We start from the raw sequence: 18,029 nt of genomic DNA, 5'->3' as shown, positions 1-18,029 counted from the left end.
GCATTTGAGATCCATTAGCTTTATATAATAAGATTAGTAAATGAAGATTCAGAAACTGAATCTCAAATAATTAGACCTTTCACCAAGCATTTCAAGGGAATTGTCCCATCCGTCTAAAATTAGCAAGGAAAGTTTACAGCAGTGCTGTATTTTGTATAGCATCCATCCTCATCAATTTACATGGAAATTTCAACTATGATACTATACAAGGTTACATGTACTATAAAAAAAAGGTCTTCTAGGTGCAATGATTTTATACTGATCACACACTGGTTATGACCTAAAGCCTTCTGTAGATGACCAAAGTCGTAACCTGCTGGCGTTTCACTACGACCCAGGTCATCCAACATCTAAACCACAGGATTGAATTGTAGATGTTAAATGGTAGAGGATGTGAGATTTAAGTGTTAAACTGATGGCGCCACACTAGAACTCGGGTCATCCAGCATCTCAACCACAGGAGCGAACTGCAAATGTCGAGTGTTAGAGGTTGTGAGAAAAAAAAAAGTGGGGAAAGTGAGCACAATTCAATTAAAATAAATAAATAAATACCGACCTCGTCATCATCTTCAAAGTACATCCCATCAACTGCACTGTTTTGCTGGAATTCCCATCCAAGATTGTTTTCAAGCAACTCCTTGAGTTTCCTTGTCTTTAAGAATGAGAACCATGCAAATGAGGATTCCTCGACATGATTAGCCGAAAAAGAGACAAGTACTGGTAGTAATTTAAGCTCGAAGGGTTCTTTAATGACTTTAGACATAGATATCTTGTATTACTTTTCCAATTGTAGTACACGGACCAAGTTTTCATATGAAATGCAACATGAAAAGTGACGACAATTAAGCACACAGATGAGCTACCATCTCTCATAAGAAGCAAAGTTTTGGAAACAAATACAAAAACAGATGACTTGACAAGAAATGCTTCGTATGCAGATCAATGGCAATGCAATAGCAACAAAGTAAAGGATCAGAAATCAAGTCAGGACTCCATTTAAATGAAAAACACATCAAAAGGGCTAAAGGAAGGATTAGTATAACGAGCGGAGCGAGAGAAAATTAGGGTAAACTCAACATAATCAAAGTGAGACAAATTTATATTAGGTAACCCAAAATAACAAAGTACCTAAAAACATTATAAATATTCCAACAATATACTATAAATTCTATAGATGGAATTAAATCAATAACCATCAACTACATTTTAGTTCCAACAAATAAAAACAAAACAACAATAACCTAAATTCTAACCTTGTGCCCATGCCTAAAGTATATAAATTTATTTTTCTTTCTTGCATCCATCTTCAACCCACCCACCCTTGCCCCAATAAAATGGTTTTGAGTTAATATGCACTTGTTTGCTAAATAGTCAGTGTTTAACATATGTAAAAAGTGACCTAACTTATTATAATATTACATTCCATGTTTAAAGCAACAAAATAAAGGCTTCTCTGTGCGTGTGTTTGCACATGCATATCATGATAAATACAATGGCAACTGTGAAGTAAAAATCTGATGAAAACAAGAACCGCAGAAATAATAAGAAAGAGAGCATATCAGTAGAATCCAGATGTCTGCTTTTGCCTGATAGGAAAAAGAAATTCATGAAAATTCAGGCTTAGAGTGCATACCCATGATAGAAGATCTCCATCAACAACCGAGGCATCTTGCACCAGCAAAAAAAAATCCTGGAATCCCATTTATAGGTTAGTCATCAAGTTGCAATGAACAGAAAGTTCCACGGATGTGAGAAAGATGACTACATGATACTTTTCTGTTGATTTTCTATTTGATAGAAAAAACAAACTGAATGACAACAGAACCGACAAGAAAAAAATGAATCAAGCATGGCAGTGTAATATGAAAAAAGAACAGCAGCAGCAGAATGAAGCACCCAAATCTCGTACCTTGAAAAGACGGTGCAAAAAACTATCAGCAGAAAACCATGAATCATCTAGCAAGGTTGATCCACTGTTCGTGTCTGAGCAATCTTTCTGAAGTCCTTGTTTCAATTGATAGTAGATGACTCTAATAAACTGTGAGATTCCCATGACATGTCATTTATCAGTGCAAATGAAATGGAAAAAAAAAGAAAAGGGCAAGTACTGTTCAGTGCAAGTTTAATGGAAAACGAAATCAGTTTAAACACGTTACTCTCTCAGGAAAGAAAACACAATCAACCTAGAATTCTTTTCCTTTTTATGAGAAACATCCTTTTCCTTTTTATGAGAAACACAAACATTCTATTACAATAAATATAAACTAGCCAATAGTTTGACATATGTCTGATATGTAAAAACTTATTCAACACCTTGGAAGAGACAAATAATTAGACAGGAGAATGGGTGCGTAAAAGGTCATACATATTATGAATATCAAACCAGGATGATTAAATGTTGAACATTGTCTCTGTTTTGTACTGGAATAATAAAGCACCACACAGAAAAGACATGAAGGTTGATAAACCAAGCAACAACTGACACATTTTGAGCATAACTATGCAAAAAAATAAAATGTAAAGCTTTCTGAAAAGCCAGTACATATCCCAAAATGGGCTATATGGAATCTAGACTTTCAATTACATAACTGTATCCCAGATCACCACGAATGCGACTTATATTATACTGCAAGAAAGTTTAGTTAAAAAAGGGACAATTCTGGACATTACCTTTGCAAATAGCCGACTTCTTGTACGGAAAGGCTGCATTAATGGCAGATTAGACTTTTGTCAGAAAGTATTTCAGATTTTCTGTATTTCAGTATCAACTACCTATGAAGCAAGCATCATTAGCAAAAAAAGGTTCATTCTAGTATTTAACTCAAAGATACGCAGTGAGGGACTCAAGAAATTGTTTTCTCAAAACATCAAGGGGTTTGTCAACATTATAATAAAACACCTCAGCTCTAGGTCTAAAGCTTCTTTAGGATCCCTACCAGGCTACTTCCAACTGTCTCCACCAGACCACATGCCTCACTTTAATCCAGCAGAGATTTTAGTAACTAGAAACTTATTAAGACGGATTATGTCTATAGTCTGGTACAAATTTGACAATTGAGCATTCCTAAGAAATGTTAATGCTAGTACCAGTAGAACACTAGTCAACCCAAAGATAACTGGTGAGAGACAGGGTAGGATCTGTTGTGTAAAACTGAAAATCTAGTAAATCTATGGTGCCAAAGCTTTAAGCTGGTGAATCTATAATGTCTGAAATCTTAGCACATAAATTAAATAGATTGATTGTTGACAATAATCTTTTGAAGATTTAGAATTATTAAGATTACCATATTATCTGTTAAAAAAAACTTTCGAGAAAACATTATATCACATAAACATGCAAATGAGCCGCCATCAAAGGTCAAAAGTAAAAAAGTTCCTTGTATTCATATTAAAATGACTGTATATACTGATTTGGGAAAGGGTTGCTTATTTTTGTAAAGTAGATTACAACCATAAGTTGACGCTCATGAGGTACAAATTTAATGCAAACATATCAATCACATGTTTATACTTTAATAGTATGGGACAGAATGTATAAGTGGGGAGTTCAATTTTAAACTCAGATGTACAATGTGGAAAAAGGAAATACAAGTACACAAACTCGGTAGAGTGAACAAACCCCAATAATAAGTGAAACAAGGCAATCAAACCAATACTTACAGCTTCAGTGCATCCAAATAAAAGACTGACCAAGGATTTCCACTGTAGAAATGCTTCAAGTGATTGCCCCATCTGCATAAGTTCAAATTATTGTAAAGCTCTTAGATTATTATTTAACATAAAATGCTGTAGGAGTCTGCATTGTTTACACACCAAAAATGCAATATAGGCAAATTGCAGCTCTGCGAGAAGCAAGTCCTCAGAACCTCCATAATCTTCTAGTAGTACACTTTCTAATAATTGTGTCTAAACAGATCAGTGAAAGTCGGACCACAAAAAAGAAGAAAAAAAAATATTAGTGAAAGTATATAGTCAAATCAGTTAATTTAAAACATTAGAAAAAACTGAACAACTTAAAAGAGGAGGGAGGGGGTTCTTACCTTGTCAAGATTCAAAGAAGTAAGTTGTTGGCCATGGATTCCCTTTCGTTTGATAACACGGGGAATTGATGTGTAGTAACATCCTCTCATCTGAGACTTGTCACTGGGTGTTGAGCACCTACTAGCATTCAACTGCTCATCTAGAGCTTTCTCCATCATTGTGCTAGGAGTGTTTACACGCATTGTAGATTCAGATGCAACAGTAATTTCTCCTCCAATGGGTTCTGTACAAGTCAATTAAAATTCAAAGGTTGTTTGGGATAAAAATAATGAATCTTATACAAATCCTTTGGATAAAATTCATCTGAAGCAGTCCTTAACAACATAAATAAAAATATCCAAGAAATATCAAAATGTAGAGTTCCAAGTAGCCACTATAAATATAACTTCTCCTGTAAGAATTTTCCTGTTAAGAGTTCCATGCAGACTTATTCTTAGAAGTATTTTTATTTTATTTTAAAAATCCGTATTATATTGTGTTGGTAGGTACTAGGCTAGAAGTATCAACACGAATAATTATATCCATCCTTATGCAGAAATTAGAAGGAAAAGCTAAATAGGGATATTCTTAGAAGTATTATTACCTCACGATACCACTAGATTTTAATGTTGGTCATTAACTATTCCATCATGTCTACAAGCTCACAGCAGTAATATCATATTAACTCCTTACAAGGAGCAGATGCACCAACATCTAACTTTAACGCACATCAAACCATAACAAGTATTTTGTGGAAAATTAAGGTTCCCACCAAGTCTGTCTTTGAGAACTTTCCTTAAGCAAATGAAAAATTATTCTTTTAATGTCTATTACATAATTGTAAAGCATGCAAGGATGAAAATATCGGACGATATATCCCTTTTTTAAGGTGTCAATACAGATAGAGAGGGGTAAGCCTATTTCTTCCCCCTTATCGGCAATATATCCCCGATAACCCTGATATCCCGATATTTACTGATACTAGACAACTAACCCAGAAATTTGTCTTCATTTTGAAACTAATCAAAGGTCCCAGCCACTGAATCAATGCCAAAAACCAAGCTCTAATATTTTGTAGCTTCTTTTTTCTTCTCTTCTCAATCATTTCGGCTATCTTTGGCTCTTCCTCTCCTCTCTCCGGTTGCTCAAGTTCTTGTTTGTTTAATTTTATTTTTCATCTAATATTCTATGATTTCCCTTATCATTAAGTCTGATTGTTGTAATATATTGGGTTATGTATTAATGGGTTGGGTTGGGTTATGTTTTAATGGGTCGGTCTGCATGTTTTGTGGTGTTTGTCGTGTTAAGTCTGCTTGTATTTATTTTGTTTGGGTTATGTACCTATTCTGTCAATGGATTTTATTTTGTCATTGTAATCAAAATTTTATTTTCAGGCTTTTCATCGCGCATTATATACACGTACATTTCATCTTATGCATATCTTATACTTATTATATTTGGAATTTTATTTGTTCAATACATTCATTGATAATGTACTTAATACCTATGAAAGTTTCACTTCATTTTTATGCCAATATCTATCTTTTTTGTCGATTTTCCTCAATACCTAAAACGACATCTATATATCCCCCTAAATATCCGTAAATTGAAGGCCTGATACTATCTGTATCGCCAATATTTTCATCCTTGATAGCATGCGCCCATTGCATGTTATAACAAGATAAAATACTCAGGCAAACAATGTGGGTTCCTATACATTAAAAAAAAAAAGTAAAGTAAAATTAAAGATACAAACATTGTGGGTCTGAAGATCATCAAATTTAAATGTGAGAATTGAGAGAGAGAGCGAGAGAGAGAGAGAGAGAGAGAGAGAGAGAGAGAGAGAGAGAGAGAGAGAGAGAAAGCAAATGGCAGCAGTTGAAGCATAAAATCTATTTGTTCCACAAAAGTCAAGCAATGATACCAAACAAACTCCTGATAGAAAAATCTAAGATAATTGTGAATGAATTTGAAGTTGTGAATAATGCTTACCAATCCGTTGAATGATGCTCTTTGTAATGTAATTAGATAGTTGTTTCCAATCTCCGTACTGGCTTAGATTATAAGGACCAAGATGTCTATCAAACTCCAAACTTCGAACTGCTTGGCAATATCTCTCTTCCTGATGGCACAAAAATGATACATATGTGAAATCAAAATACTAAACTGAACAGAGAAAATCACTACTGTGCTCTGTTCGACCATAGAATATGTTTGGAAAAAAATTCTCAAATTCCCTCTTGCTTCCTTTATAATGTAAAAGCTCACTAATACAATAAAATTGGACCCAAAAAAAATAATTAATAGTTGCAAGATAATAAATAAAAGATAAACTGTGATTGTCCTGAAAAGATATTGACCATATTTTCTAACTACTTAGCAGTTAAGATTTATGAAGCTTATTTGAGATTGAGGTTACAAAATTCAATCTAAAGTTTCAAACATTGTGAATCACTTTGATTCCATATTTTGAAAAATGTGACTCCCCGAGTAAGACAATGATACAATCAACATGAATACCAACCTCTTCTTCGGGTACTTTGACTAATCGTTCCTCTTGTTGATCCCACTTACGAACAATTACCTGTTACATGAGAAAGGTCGGTCTGGCTCACATGCCTTGGTAGTATCATGCCACAAACAACTTACTGTAACATGTTAACCCAATAAGCCGGTGGCCACTAAAGTAATAATAAAAGACTGGTTACTAACCTCAGATGGCCCAGCATCAACAAAAAACCCAATAATTGGTGAGAATTCCTTGCCATCTCTGTGTACCCAAAAAAAGCCAAACATATTATAAACAAATACAAAATAGAATCACCCATAAAACAATTAAAATTCAATAGTAAACGAAGAGCAACTAGTCAGTCTATTCTCTGCCGACATTCAACAAACACATAATGAGCAAGAAGAGGTAACCTGGTGGATGAGCTATAGTACACAAAATGAGGACCAGGAGGAATCATCTTTATGCCTTTAAAGTCAGGGCCAACTGAAAACATCTGAAGATACAGCGAACCAAGTGTTCAAGTGTTAAGTTATAGGCAGAAATCCAAATTTTCTTCGTTTCCATTTTCTTTTGAATTTTCTGGGCAACAAAACAGAGCATAAGCATGTGAGGCTGGGTTGGTAGTAGTTTACCTGAGTATCAATGCCGACGAGGGTGTGCTGAGGAACGTCGAGGAAGAGAAGCGTCAGGCCATGCTTCACAAGCTCCATCGCCATTTCAGCATCCATTTTAACAAAAGTTGGAAAGACAAGTTTATTCTGTTTGATTTGAAAATTATGGCTCTGGGTTTTGTTAGAAGAACTATAAGTAATGTGAAGCGTCCAGAAGCCTCTTTCATTGACGGCCTGAAAAAATGGCCCCAATACTCATTTGTATTTACACTTTATCATCATGTTTAAAATAATTTTTTTTTGAAAAGCCAACAAAACCTAGAATCATTTTGGTTTTTCGATTATCATCAAATAAATAGACACATACATTAGTTCATATCAACATAGAAATGATCATTGTGATAATCAAATAGCTAAATCATTTCTAAATTAAATTATATTTACAGAAATTATTCTTAAATTATTCTCAACATAGAAATGATCATATCACAATGTAAAATTGACAATAATAATAATTTGGTTATGGTTATGGTTGATTAAAAGAGGGTTTAGGGAGTAATGTTAAAGTCAAGATATTATACATATTTTTTTGGGAGTTTCACAATTATGCCCAATATAGGGATCCAAATTATTTTAAAAAAATCCTATATAAAATGGTCTTTAGAAACACACCAAAAGTTCATTTACAACATAACAAAGAGGCTTCGAACTTCCTTTAAATTACAAAACTGTCATCGATTTCTTAAAATAAGCCCAACCCCGAAACCTCATAAAAATACCCCAAAACACTCAACATAATTTAATAATCAAAATTAAATTCAATAGGGCCAGTTGTTAGGCTTGTTTATAGAAATTAAATGGTGTAGGGTTTATCTATATCACTAATGCTAAGAATGGGTATATAATTAAATACCTCTTTTTTTTTAAATAAAGATATTATAGGTGCACCTTTTTTTTAGAAAATTTCAGGCATAACTTTTAAAAAAAAATATAGAAAAATAAATAAAATATAATATAACAGATTGGGTTGGTGTTGAAGGGAGATAGCAACTCAATCAAAGTCACAGTGAGAGAGAGAAGTGTGTCAAAAAGTCACTTAAATATGTAAATATAATTTTTCAGGTTTGAAAAAGTATCTAAAAATATAAAATTTAGATAATTGTATCCTGGCGAAGTAAGGAACCATGGCATATATGTTTGGAATATATTCCATTTTGAGAGAGTTGAAAAAGCACTATCTCATTGAAAGGTTCTATACATCTGCCCTTTCTCAAGGCATTTCTTTAGACAAAGGATATTATGTGATTTGTTGATATTCAAAATATACAATTCAAGTAGGCAAGTCGAAAAGAAAAAAAGATGGTTTAATCAAAATAATTCCTTTAAAAGTTTTATTTCTTTCAGAGGGTAATATTAATGTTCTATCAAAACACTAGAAGGGTTGGATATATGTTCTATTTCTTTCAGAGGGTAATATTAATGTTCTCTCAAAACACTAGAAGGATTGTATGATATATCCGGTGTGGAAGTAGGCCAACATTTCTATTGGCAAATAGGAAGTTTCCAAGTCCATGCTCAAGTACTTATTACTTCATGGGTCGTAATTGTTAATAAAATCCACATGTTTGTGCGTCAAAAGTCACTTAAACGTGGAGTTTACTTTTCACTTCAACTGACTGGCATTTTTTTTCCTGCCCAAAAAAAAAATAACAATCCTTAATACGGATACCCCAAGAGCAGTAAATTTGTCCAAATTGTTGCCCCACCAAAAGTATCAAAACCAGAAGCCCTAACAAGTAACAAGTATGGAACGAAAATGATGAGCATCTGTCAGCTGGCTACATCTCTGTCTATGTCCATGTACATATTTCGAAAGAAACGAAAATGTATCCAACTTTCATGGCGATAGCATTGGGTAACAGTTTTCAAACGATCACGGTAAATTACATATACCATGTCCCGTACAAATCAACCATTTTAAGTGTATCTTTCAGCTCTGAATTTAATTTCGGGGTTACGAATGTCGTTCTGACTTTGGATTAATCGAATCTCTAAACTGCTAGACTTGGGATCATGGCCGGCACTTTTGTAGTCGTTAATTGTCCTCTGTAGAAGAGCCTGTAAGTATTGATTGTAAACACAGAATCAGCCAACCATGGCTCACATAAGGGGATCGGTGATAAGGTTAAACCAGAAACAATATATTCATGTAAAAGTTTCTTTTGCCACCAGGTGGAATAAGCACGGGAAATACATCCAGATTGTATCAACTCCAGCAGGGCCTGCAACAATCATTCTATTCTAGTTGTATTCACCCACAGGCCTCCAAAACTTTATCCTTACTTGGGTAAATCAAATTAAATAATGACCAAGTTCAGGTAACTTCACAAAAGAAAAATTGCTACTCAAGCGGAATTTTTTTCTTTCTTTCTTTCTAAGAATTGTTAATTTCCATGAGGTATCATTTATCTAGCTTATCAGGCATATCACTTACAACTACCGTGTATATACGTCGCGTGTAACACAATACCTAGTAGCAGCCAGCAGGACATGTGATGACACATCATAGAATAACTAATTTCCACTAAAATATTTATATAAATATATCGTGACTCTTCTTAAACAAACACTATACAAAAATAGTCCATAATGCTGTTATGCTCTTTATATATTGATATGTCGTACCTTTGTATGTTTTATACTACCTAGGTGGAATTCAAAAGAACTTTACATCATTCAGAAATACTTCTATATGAAAGAGCACTCTAGCAATTAAAGAAACAAAAAAAGTGGGGTGGGGGAGGGAAGGAATACCTGCAAGGATGATACAGCAAGCTCAGCTGCCTTGTCCAGGTTGTCAGGATATTTCTGGGTAGAAAGAACAACCATTTATAGATATAGAACTATATTGGAAAGAAGGGCTCAGGAGTTGAATCAAAGCCAAACCATAGTTTAAAGGAATTACATTGCTCCACCCAAGTAGAAGTGCAGTTGTAAGATCTCCTGTTCCCTACAAGTTCATGCACATATTTGTCAATCATACAACTGGTTTTACCGTGTAAACTAGATAACAACAGGATCAATTGATGCCAGCATATATACATATATACGATTCTTTTTGGTAATCAAATCATTCAACTTGATGCTTTAACTATGCTCACCATGCAGCTCAAATTTCAAGTTGATCCAGTATTTCATCTATATTGTTTAGAATTAGTATTTTCTTTATACAAATTTACATTATGAATAGAAGAACCTTGACGGAGTACTTGCTTATCAGAGATTTGATAACCAATAAACATTGTGTGGATCACAACATTAAATCCAATTTTTGAATTAGTAAAGAAGGAATCTTGCAAAAAGTAAAACTCGCAAGTTTAATGCCAGTGTCAATTGATCTTACCCCAGGGTCCCGGACTACATATCCAAAGCTATTAAATTAGGACAATCAAGTCATAAATCCCATAAGGTACGGTAAGATAGCAAATCAAATCCATCATGAAGTCAGTATAAACTATCAAGAAGGAATCCCTTGTGTCTTTTTGGTTTTGGCCACATAAATTAATTGTTCCTCCCTGTCTTTTTCTCTCCAAGTAAAACCCCAAAAATCTTGAGTTAATTTAAACATAAATACAGTATGGGAATTGGTACAACGTCTCCTGATTTTTATCCAGTAAAATAAGAATGGGAAAAGTCAAAGAAAAACATGACTTTCTCGTAAGAGTTCAAAAAAGATGGTTAACAATATGCTCTAAACATGAAATCAGCATCCTTTAGAAATCCTTTTTTTTTTCTTCAAATGAGATGCCATCCAGGTGTCCATAAATGAAGTAGTTGAGTGGGTATATTTAATTGGAAAGGTAACATTTAACTGACCGCATACAATCCGATTAAGGGATTAGAAAGTCACTGTAAAAACCATGGATCAGAAAACAAGGCTAATATGGGTTATGTTCTAATATGCTGCTGTATAATTACAAAGTAACATCTTCACAAATGGTTCAAACTAGCAAAAAGATAAAATTAAGGGACATAGAACTAACGAACAATATATATATATATATATATATATATATATATATATATTCTAACATCAATTCATCGCAGTATTCAACAGTAAAGTGTAAAGGATATTCCTCGTTGTGTGCTAGTAGAATTATGAATACAGCTTTGCTGATAAAAATTAAAGAGGAAATTTTCATACCGTGAAATATGCAGGAATTTTAGGAATCACAATCTTGAATTGCTCAGGAGACAGACCCTATCACATAATTAAAGTAAAAATTGTATAAAGCACATTGTCAAAAGAAATCTTGCCATAAACTATAATAAAGTCTAAATTTATTTAATTAGGGAATAATCATAAAAGGTTTTTGCTTTTGGCAGGAATCATTAAAGGTCAGCACAAAAATTTGTACAAAAAACAGACCATTTAGAAGCTTTTGGCATACAAGAAAAGGATCAATCTTCCTCTTCTTTTTTTTTTTTTTTCTGTGGAAGAATAAATAATAAAGGGCACAACAATGTCATATCTAACTAAGCATTCAAATAAGAAGCATAATCTGACAAGTAAATTTATTCCAACAATAAAAGTTCCCAAAACAGTGACCACATTTTGAAAATTCTAGAATGAACATTTTTTTTAACACTGGAATGACCAACTTTTACGCCCAACTTCCCAAACCTTAAGTGTAATTTCATTCATAGACAAGAACTCACCTTTTCCTTTTGATGGCTACCAATTAGAAGAAGATTACCATTGATATTTATGCTTGTAAGCACAACCTACAATATATCAAACTAACATTATAATATGAGAGAGAGAGAGAGAGAGAGGCAACATTAAAGAGAACCACACAAACAAGTTTCCACGTGTACAACAAGCAAAACAGATGTAAGACTAAATAGAAACGCACAAACAAGTTTCCACATGTACACCAAGCAAGTACCCTTTAATGAATACCAATTAGGAAAGATTACCATCTATATTTATGCTTGTAATCACAACCTGAGATAGATCAAATTTACGCATTATAATATGAAACTGAGAGAGGCAGGGACAGAGACAGATCTAACATTAACTTTTAGTGCACAATCAAGTAATTTTATATCCCCCCAAATTCAGCTTCAATTTGATTGAAAAAATAATATGATGCACAACAAGTGAATATCAGGATCAGTACAGTGCATATTCAGTAAGTAACTATAAAAGATTTACCGTATAAAATGCAGAGGGTAAGGATAAAGGATAATTTAAAACAACAAAGACTCAACAAAGAAAAGGAGAGAATAGAGAAGCAAAGCTGATATTCACTTGGAAAGTTTGTATGGACCCCACATTAACTAAGATACATGAATTAGTTTGGAAATACCAAAACTCTTATATCATTAACAGATTTAATTATTTGCTTTGAAATACCAAATGTGCCCATGCATGCTTTGTGATTCTGAATAAATGCTCTACACTAGTATTAACCAGAAATAGAAAGCCACTTGAACTGGCAGCACTGGACTTTCTTTATCTCTATCTCTAAACAAATAAAAAGAATTCACCTAACCAACTCGCAACTCAATAAGATACCAAATGACAGTGGCTCACTATTGATACAAAAATTCATCTAGAACCCAAAATCCCAAAATGAAAACATAACCAATGAATCAATGATAGTTTTTCAGGATACAGAGATTAGGGAGAGAAACAAAACAAGACAATAACAAAATCTTTCATATTAACACGAATGCAAACATTTCAGGACTTGTTCAGTGAAACATAAAAAAAATTAAAAACATTACTAAATAATAGTACCATTGGCGGTCCGGCAGCATGAAGAATGTTACAAGCTTCACGACCATCCTTTTCAGACTCAATCCTGTTACAGCATAAGATTTCACCTGTTATTGATAAAAAGGACTCAGAAGTAAGGTTTTTAACTTTTACTTGTCTAAAGTTTCATTTATGGCTCTAAATGGGAAAAAAGCAAATGCACCACAAGAAAAACCAGATGCTGTTAACTACAAGGAGCAATGTTGATTATCATTATACTGTGGTATAAGAAATTACCTCAAGTTAGTCAAGAGTTCTGCTTCAAACTGGTTGGGAGTCAACATTGAAGCCACTGGGACAACCTTATATAAAATGCATTACCAGAAAATAGCTATTAAATCAATTTCATTATCAAGCTACTATATCAATGTCATTATTTTTTGTATCAAGACAATTACAGGAAAGGAAAAAGTCAAGATTAAATTCTTAGGAAAGTCGTTTTGCATCTGACAGATGTTGGTTTGACATAAATTCAAGTTTGAGCAGTTGCCAAACTACTAACATGCTAATAATTTAAAATCTTCTCTACCCTTGTACATGCAAAGAATATGATAGATATGCTTCTATGATGCGCCCATAGACAAGTCATATTGCTTACCTTCTCTCGATATACTGATACCAATTCTGAAGGGACATAGAGCTTTCCTTCATCACCCATCACTGGATCACAGACTGGGCAAGGAAAGGATAGCAAGAATTATATCACAACAAAGATGGAAAATGCATATGACCCAAAAATACATTAGTTTATTCTTTTCAATAGAGAAGAAGATGAACAATCACATTCCATGGAGCCACAAATCTGCAGAATTGCCCTCATACTCAAAATGATCATGACAGATTGCAAGGCATCCACTCATGAGTGAAAGAACAAAAAGGGCTTACTCTACTCCATATGTTCCACAACTCTGCTGTGCAAATATATTCCTATTATGTCCCTAACCTCTTGACATGATAGTTACTACAATTTTTAAGCCAATAACTTTAATATACAAGATAAGTTTGTAAGATCTCAAAATTCACTAGTAAATTGACTTAAATAATCTTATCACCGTCAGCAAGAAGAATTTATCTTTATGGCCCCATAAAAAAAAAAATTAGCTTTTCATTCTAGCAACATATACCAGTTACAACAAAATCTTGAATTTTTACAATTTTAGCAATGTTCTAATTAAAACATATGGCCATGCACCAGTTAATTTGCGTTCTTGCATCTTAAAATACGTACAACCAAGCAAAGCAAATAATAATCCATATGTATAAAGTTAACCAAACAGATTCAACAACGAGAGTGTGAAGGAGAAGGGCTAGTAAGTTAGACTAATGTTTTCAGATGCCCCAACACAATAAAAATACCACAGCTATACAAAGGGTTAGTATACATATTTGATGAAGGCACATGATCCACTCACCATATTTAAGTTTTGGGTTTACAGAACGAAGTTTATTGACAACCTCCAATACAGTGCTCAAAAACGAAACTGAACCAATATAACCTGCACAAAAATCAACTAGATCAAAGCCACATAAACTTCAAAGGAAAGTAAAAGTAGTATTATAAGAAGATATAAAAGATTTTATGATGCTTTCCCCAATTTAAAGTTTTTATTTTATTTTATAGAAGTGTTTTAAATAAAATGTAACATCTTTCCATCATCAACTCAGAGGTCAGAACAATTGCATAAACCCTCCCAAACAAGGAAATCACACCAATAACTGTTTTGAAGTCTCCAAAGCATATTATAACGCAAAAGCGGGGGAAAAGAAAAGACGGGACAGAGAAGTTGAATCTGATTAACTTCATGACAATGGCGTCAATTTTTTTCTAAAATTACAACCAGAAAAATCAAAGAACCAAAGAAAGAATGAGGCAAAGTGAACTGGTGACAGTAGAAAGGTATAAAAGGAATTATTGGCTGCTTTATTTCATTAATATCTATAAGAACGATTTCTTTCAGACTTTTGGAAGCGTGTTTTATGTAATTTTAATCTGTGTGATATAGGTCCAGAAGGTGCTATATTCATGCATAGATCTATTGATTTGCTTAACACCAACGTTGCAACCACCAGTCCTATTCCTAAGCATTCGGCTTTACCCTTCTTCTTCTTTTTTCTCTCTTCTTTGTTTCTTCCAATGGCAAAAAGTCAGAATAACACATTCACTTAATAGTTACCATTTTATACAGGACCAGATCTTCAAAACCAATCCATGAATAATTTAATATACCTGTTAATAAATGAGTGTAGTATAATAAATCATTTTCTTCAAGGCCTTCTATCAATTCCCATAGCTGTTGTCCATTCAAAACTTGACCCTTAAAAGTTGGGTATCCTGCAATGTTTTGAGGTATATTGAATCAGAATGTTACCTCCATTAAAACTAAGACATCATGCTTGACTTTATAAAGCTTCACAGATGGCATCACACCACATATCACGCCTCAGAATTCTGAGACTGTTTGAATGAAGTAGAAGCAGCTTGCCTGTGTGGTTTGAGAACTGGACTGAATTAATTGGATCCACATCATAGCCTAATAGTTGCAAGGGAAATACAGCAGACTTATTCCCCACATATCCCTAACCATAAGTAAAAGACCAGGAATGATGTAAGGTTAAAACATAATCTACAAATACAGGTAGATATCCCTGACCCACTCTCAAATCATACTCATATTTACTTATGAAAAAATAGGCCCAACTTAAATCAGGATCAGGAAAGACGCACAGGGCAGGCAATTATGGCTCATACACTTCATGGAAGGTGAGAAAATAAGGGAAGGGACACGATACAGACAAATTTGGAATTTGGAATCAAGTAATCATTATATTTCAGGACATGTCAAGGGCAGAACTTGGTGGCACGAAAGAGACAAATTGCCTGTATCATTAGCAAAAGAAGGGAAATGGGGTGATGTCATGTCCCTTCCAAGAAAATCACAACAAAGAGAAAATATATGGATGTTAGATCTAATAATGGAGCATATCCGTTCAAAAATATAGGTACTAGCGCTATAATTTATACGTCACTTACATATAGCTTTCATATGGACTAAGGCCAATTCAAAAAACACAGCAAATCTGTTGAGAGTAATATAGACGTTTCCTTAATTGAGTAGATAAGTAAATGCATTTAGCATGTGGTTAAATGAATTGAGAATTTGAGAGTCAAAGAGATAAAGATGGATTAATTGTAATTTAGGTTCATGTATTAGCATTAAATTTGGGGGATGAAAATTAGGAGGACCCGTTTTTCTCCAGTCGTATCAAGTAGTATGAAAGTTTGATATGAGAATAAGAGTTTCTGGCAGTTTTGGTTCTTCTCTTGAAACGTTGTTGTTGGGCTTTTACCTGCCTCAAAATCTAGTAAGCTATTTAGAACACAGGACAGACCGTATAATGTATTTACGCTTACTTATGAGAAATCCAACAACTCCAATTTGGGGTAGACATATTATCCATACTTCATCACAATCTAATATGCTATACAAATCTTAAATAAGTTTCGCACACACAGAAAATGTGTATTTGTTTTCACTAACTTCACCTTGAAGTGCCAGTCAAATAAGCAAACAATTTATCATTCCATTATCACACAAATACGATTAATGCCATAGAAAATCGAATGTGAGACATATCAAATTCAATACTGGAATTCATTCATACAGAAAGGATACATTCAATATTTTAACTTTTAGAGGAAATTTAAGATTCAAGTTTGGCATTTTTTTTTTCCTTCAGTTTTCTCAGTGACCAAACACAAACAAAACCGCCAATACCTGGACTGTATGAGATTGAATACTCAGAACTCGACCAGTCTCGGAGGGCAGAACCAAGGAAAGTATCGGAGGAACCATTTCCGAATTTCTCAAGCTTCGCGAACTTCCCGACCTTCTTCCTTGCCATCCAACAAAAGAAAACACAAAAACACAAAAAAAGAAAAAAAGAAAAAAAGAAAAAAGGTCAAAATCAAAGACAAACAGAAATTAGAATGCGAATTCTCAGAAAATTGAAGATTTTCCGAGATAATACTTTACCGGAAAATGCGATTTTCTCTGGAAATTGTCAATCGGAAATGGCTTGCGAGCTGAGACTGAAACAACATAAAGAGCAGCGAAGAAAATTGTGAAATTTAGTGACGGTATTTATCAGGCGGGCAGAGTGACGTGGACTTTTGTTGAAAGTACGGAACTGCCACTGGTCAGATTTGGGTTTTGTGGGATATAAGTTGCATGTTTTGTGGGTGGAGATGCAGAGTCTAATTTGGTAAATTCGATGCATGTGGAAGACGAATCTGAGGTGTAGCAGCAGCGTTGCGTTGACAGGTCAAAAAATGTTTATTGAGAACGCGGACAAGATAGGAGAGAATTTCGGTATACGTTTCAGTGTGGTCAGTGGGAAAGAGTTTTAAAATACAGAGGGAATGCTAGCAAGAAGAAAAGAAGGGATTTATGAAAGATGCATTTCCATTAACATCTCGTGAGGTTTTTGGTATTTTCGTAAAATTTATTAACGTTTCGAAAACTATACTAAGTCTTTTTGAAGCTTTAAATTATTTTTATAAAACTTATATATCTCGTTTATTTCCTGTTTAAATTGCTAATGTCATCAAAAAAATTTCTTCAAATAACAAGTTAACTTCGAAGATTCGATTGTTCATATACTCTTGAGGTCTAATCATTGAGATTAAAAAATATAAGTGATCGATAAATCCAATTTATTCGTAATCAGGGACGGACCATAGAATCAGAGACGAACCTATTAAGGCGCAAAGAGGTGCAGCTGCACCTCCCTTCGTCGGAAAAACCATTGTAGGTGCTTGAAATTGCCCATTTGCTCAACTGGTGTACAAATTACCTTATTTCCATCTTCAACATTTAAGTAAATGTCTTTGTCCTTTTACTTCTATTTATTTTTATATTACTCAATTTACTTAAGTTTACAATGTAAATAAGGAAGTACCTCACATTTGGATTTGAATAAAAATACTAGAAAATCAAATTCCCACCAAATCAAAATATGAAAATTCGGTTTTAGTGCAAAATACGATTTAGGCTAAAAATGA

At 33.7% G+C, this 18,029-nt stretch overlaps 2 protein-coding genes across 3 annotated transcripts; both read right to left on the bottom strand.

The window, feature by feature from the left end:
- Nucleotides 1–84: 84 nt before the first annotated feature.
- On the bottom strand, nucleotides 85–7,540 carry LOC110755127 (AAR2 protein family). Its single transcript, XM_021956297.2, has 13 exons — nucleotides 7,165–7,540; nucleotides 6,943–7,025; nucleotides 6,733–6,790; nucleotides 6,545–6,604; nucleotides 6,013–6,142; nucleotides 4,041–4,264; nucleotides 3,814–3,906; nucleotides 3,661–3,732; nucleotides 2,671–2,703; nucleotides 1,910–2,038; nucleotides 1,634–1,690; nucleotides 557–652; nucleotides 85–467 (listed from the first exon to the last, which is right to left on the bottom strand). Exons 1-13 carry the CDS (start codon nucleotides 7,258–7,260, stop codon nucleotides 408–410), a joined length of 1,191 nt encoding a protein of 396 aa, XP_021811989.1. The 5' UTR covers nucleotides 7,261–7,540; the 3' UTR covers nucleotides 85–407.
- A 1,227-nt stretch (nucleotides 7,541–8,767) lies between these two features.
- Nucleotides 8,768–17,385, bottom strand: SOS4 (pfkB-like carbohydrate kinase family protein). 2 transcript variants are annotated; one of them, XM_021956276.2, is made up of 13 exons: nucleotides 17,002–17,385; nucleotides 16,744–16,858; nucleotides 15,451–15,544; nucleotides 15,195–15,299; nucleotides 14,380–14,463; nucleotides 13,566–13,639; nucleotides 13,205–13,269; nucleotides 12,950–13,013; nucleotides 11,863–11,928; nucleotides 11,348–11,404; nucleotides 10,109–10,153; nucleotides 9,958–10,011; nucleotides 8,768–9,261 (listed from the first exon to the last, which is right to left on the bottom strand). In XM_021956276.2, exons 1-13 carry the CDS (start codon nucleotides 17,067–17,069, stop codon nucleotides 9,121–9,123), a joined length of 1,032 nt encoding a protein of 343 aa, XP_021811968.2. In that variant the 5' UTR covers nucleotides 17,070–17,385; the 3' UTR covers nucleotides 8,768–9,120. The 2 variants fall into 2 exon arrangements, with proteins under 2 accessions (XP_021811968.2, XP_088106379.1); XM_088250253.1 differs by lacking the exon at nucleotides 15,451–15,544 and having other exon boundaries at nucleotides 16,744–16,862; nucleotides 17,002–17,382.
- Between the last annotated feature and the right edge of the window lie 644 nt (nucleotides 17,386–18,029).

The sequence above is a fragment of the Prunus avium genome, chromosome 3, assembly GCF_965620075.1.
Source record: "Prunus avium chromosome 3, drPruAviu1.hap1.1, whole genome shotgun sequence".
NCBI classification, from domain to species: domain Eukaryota; kingdom Viridiplantae; phylum Streptophyta; class Magnoliopsida; order Rosales; family Rosaceae; genus Prunus; species Prunus avium.
The sequence above is the reverse complement of the archived record's forward strand: the minus strand, read 5'-3'. Positions and strand labels throughout refer to the sequence as shown.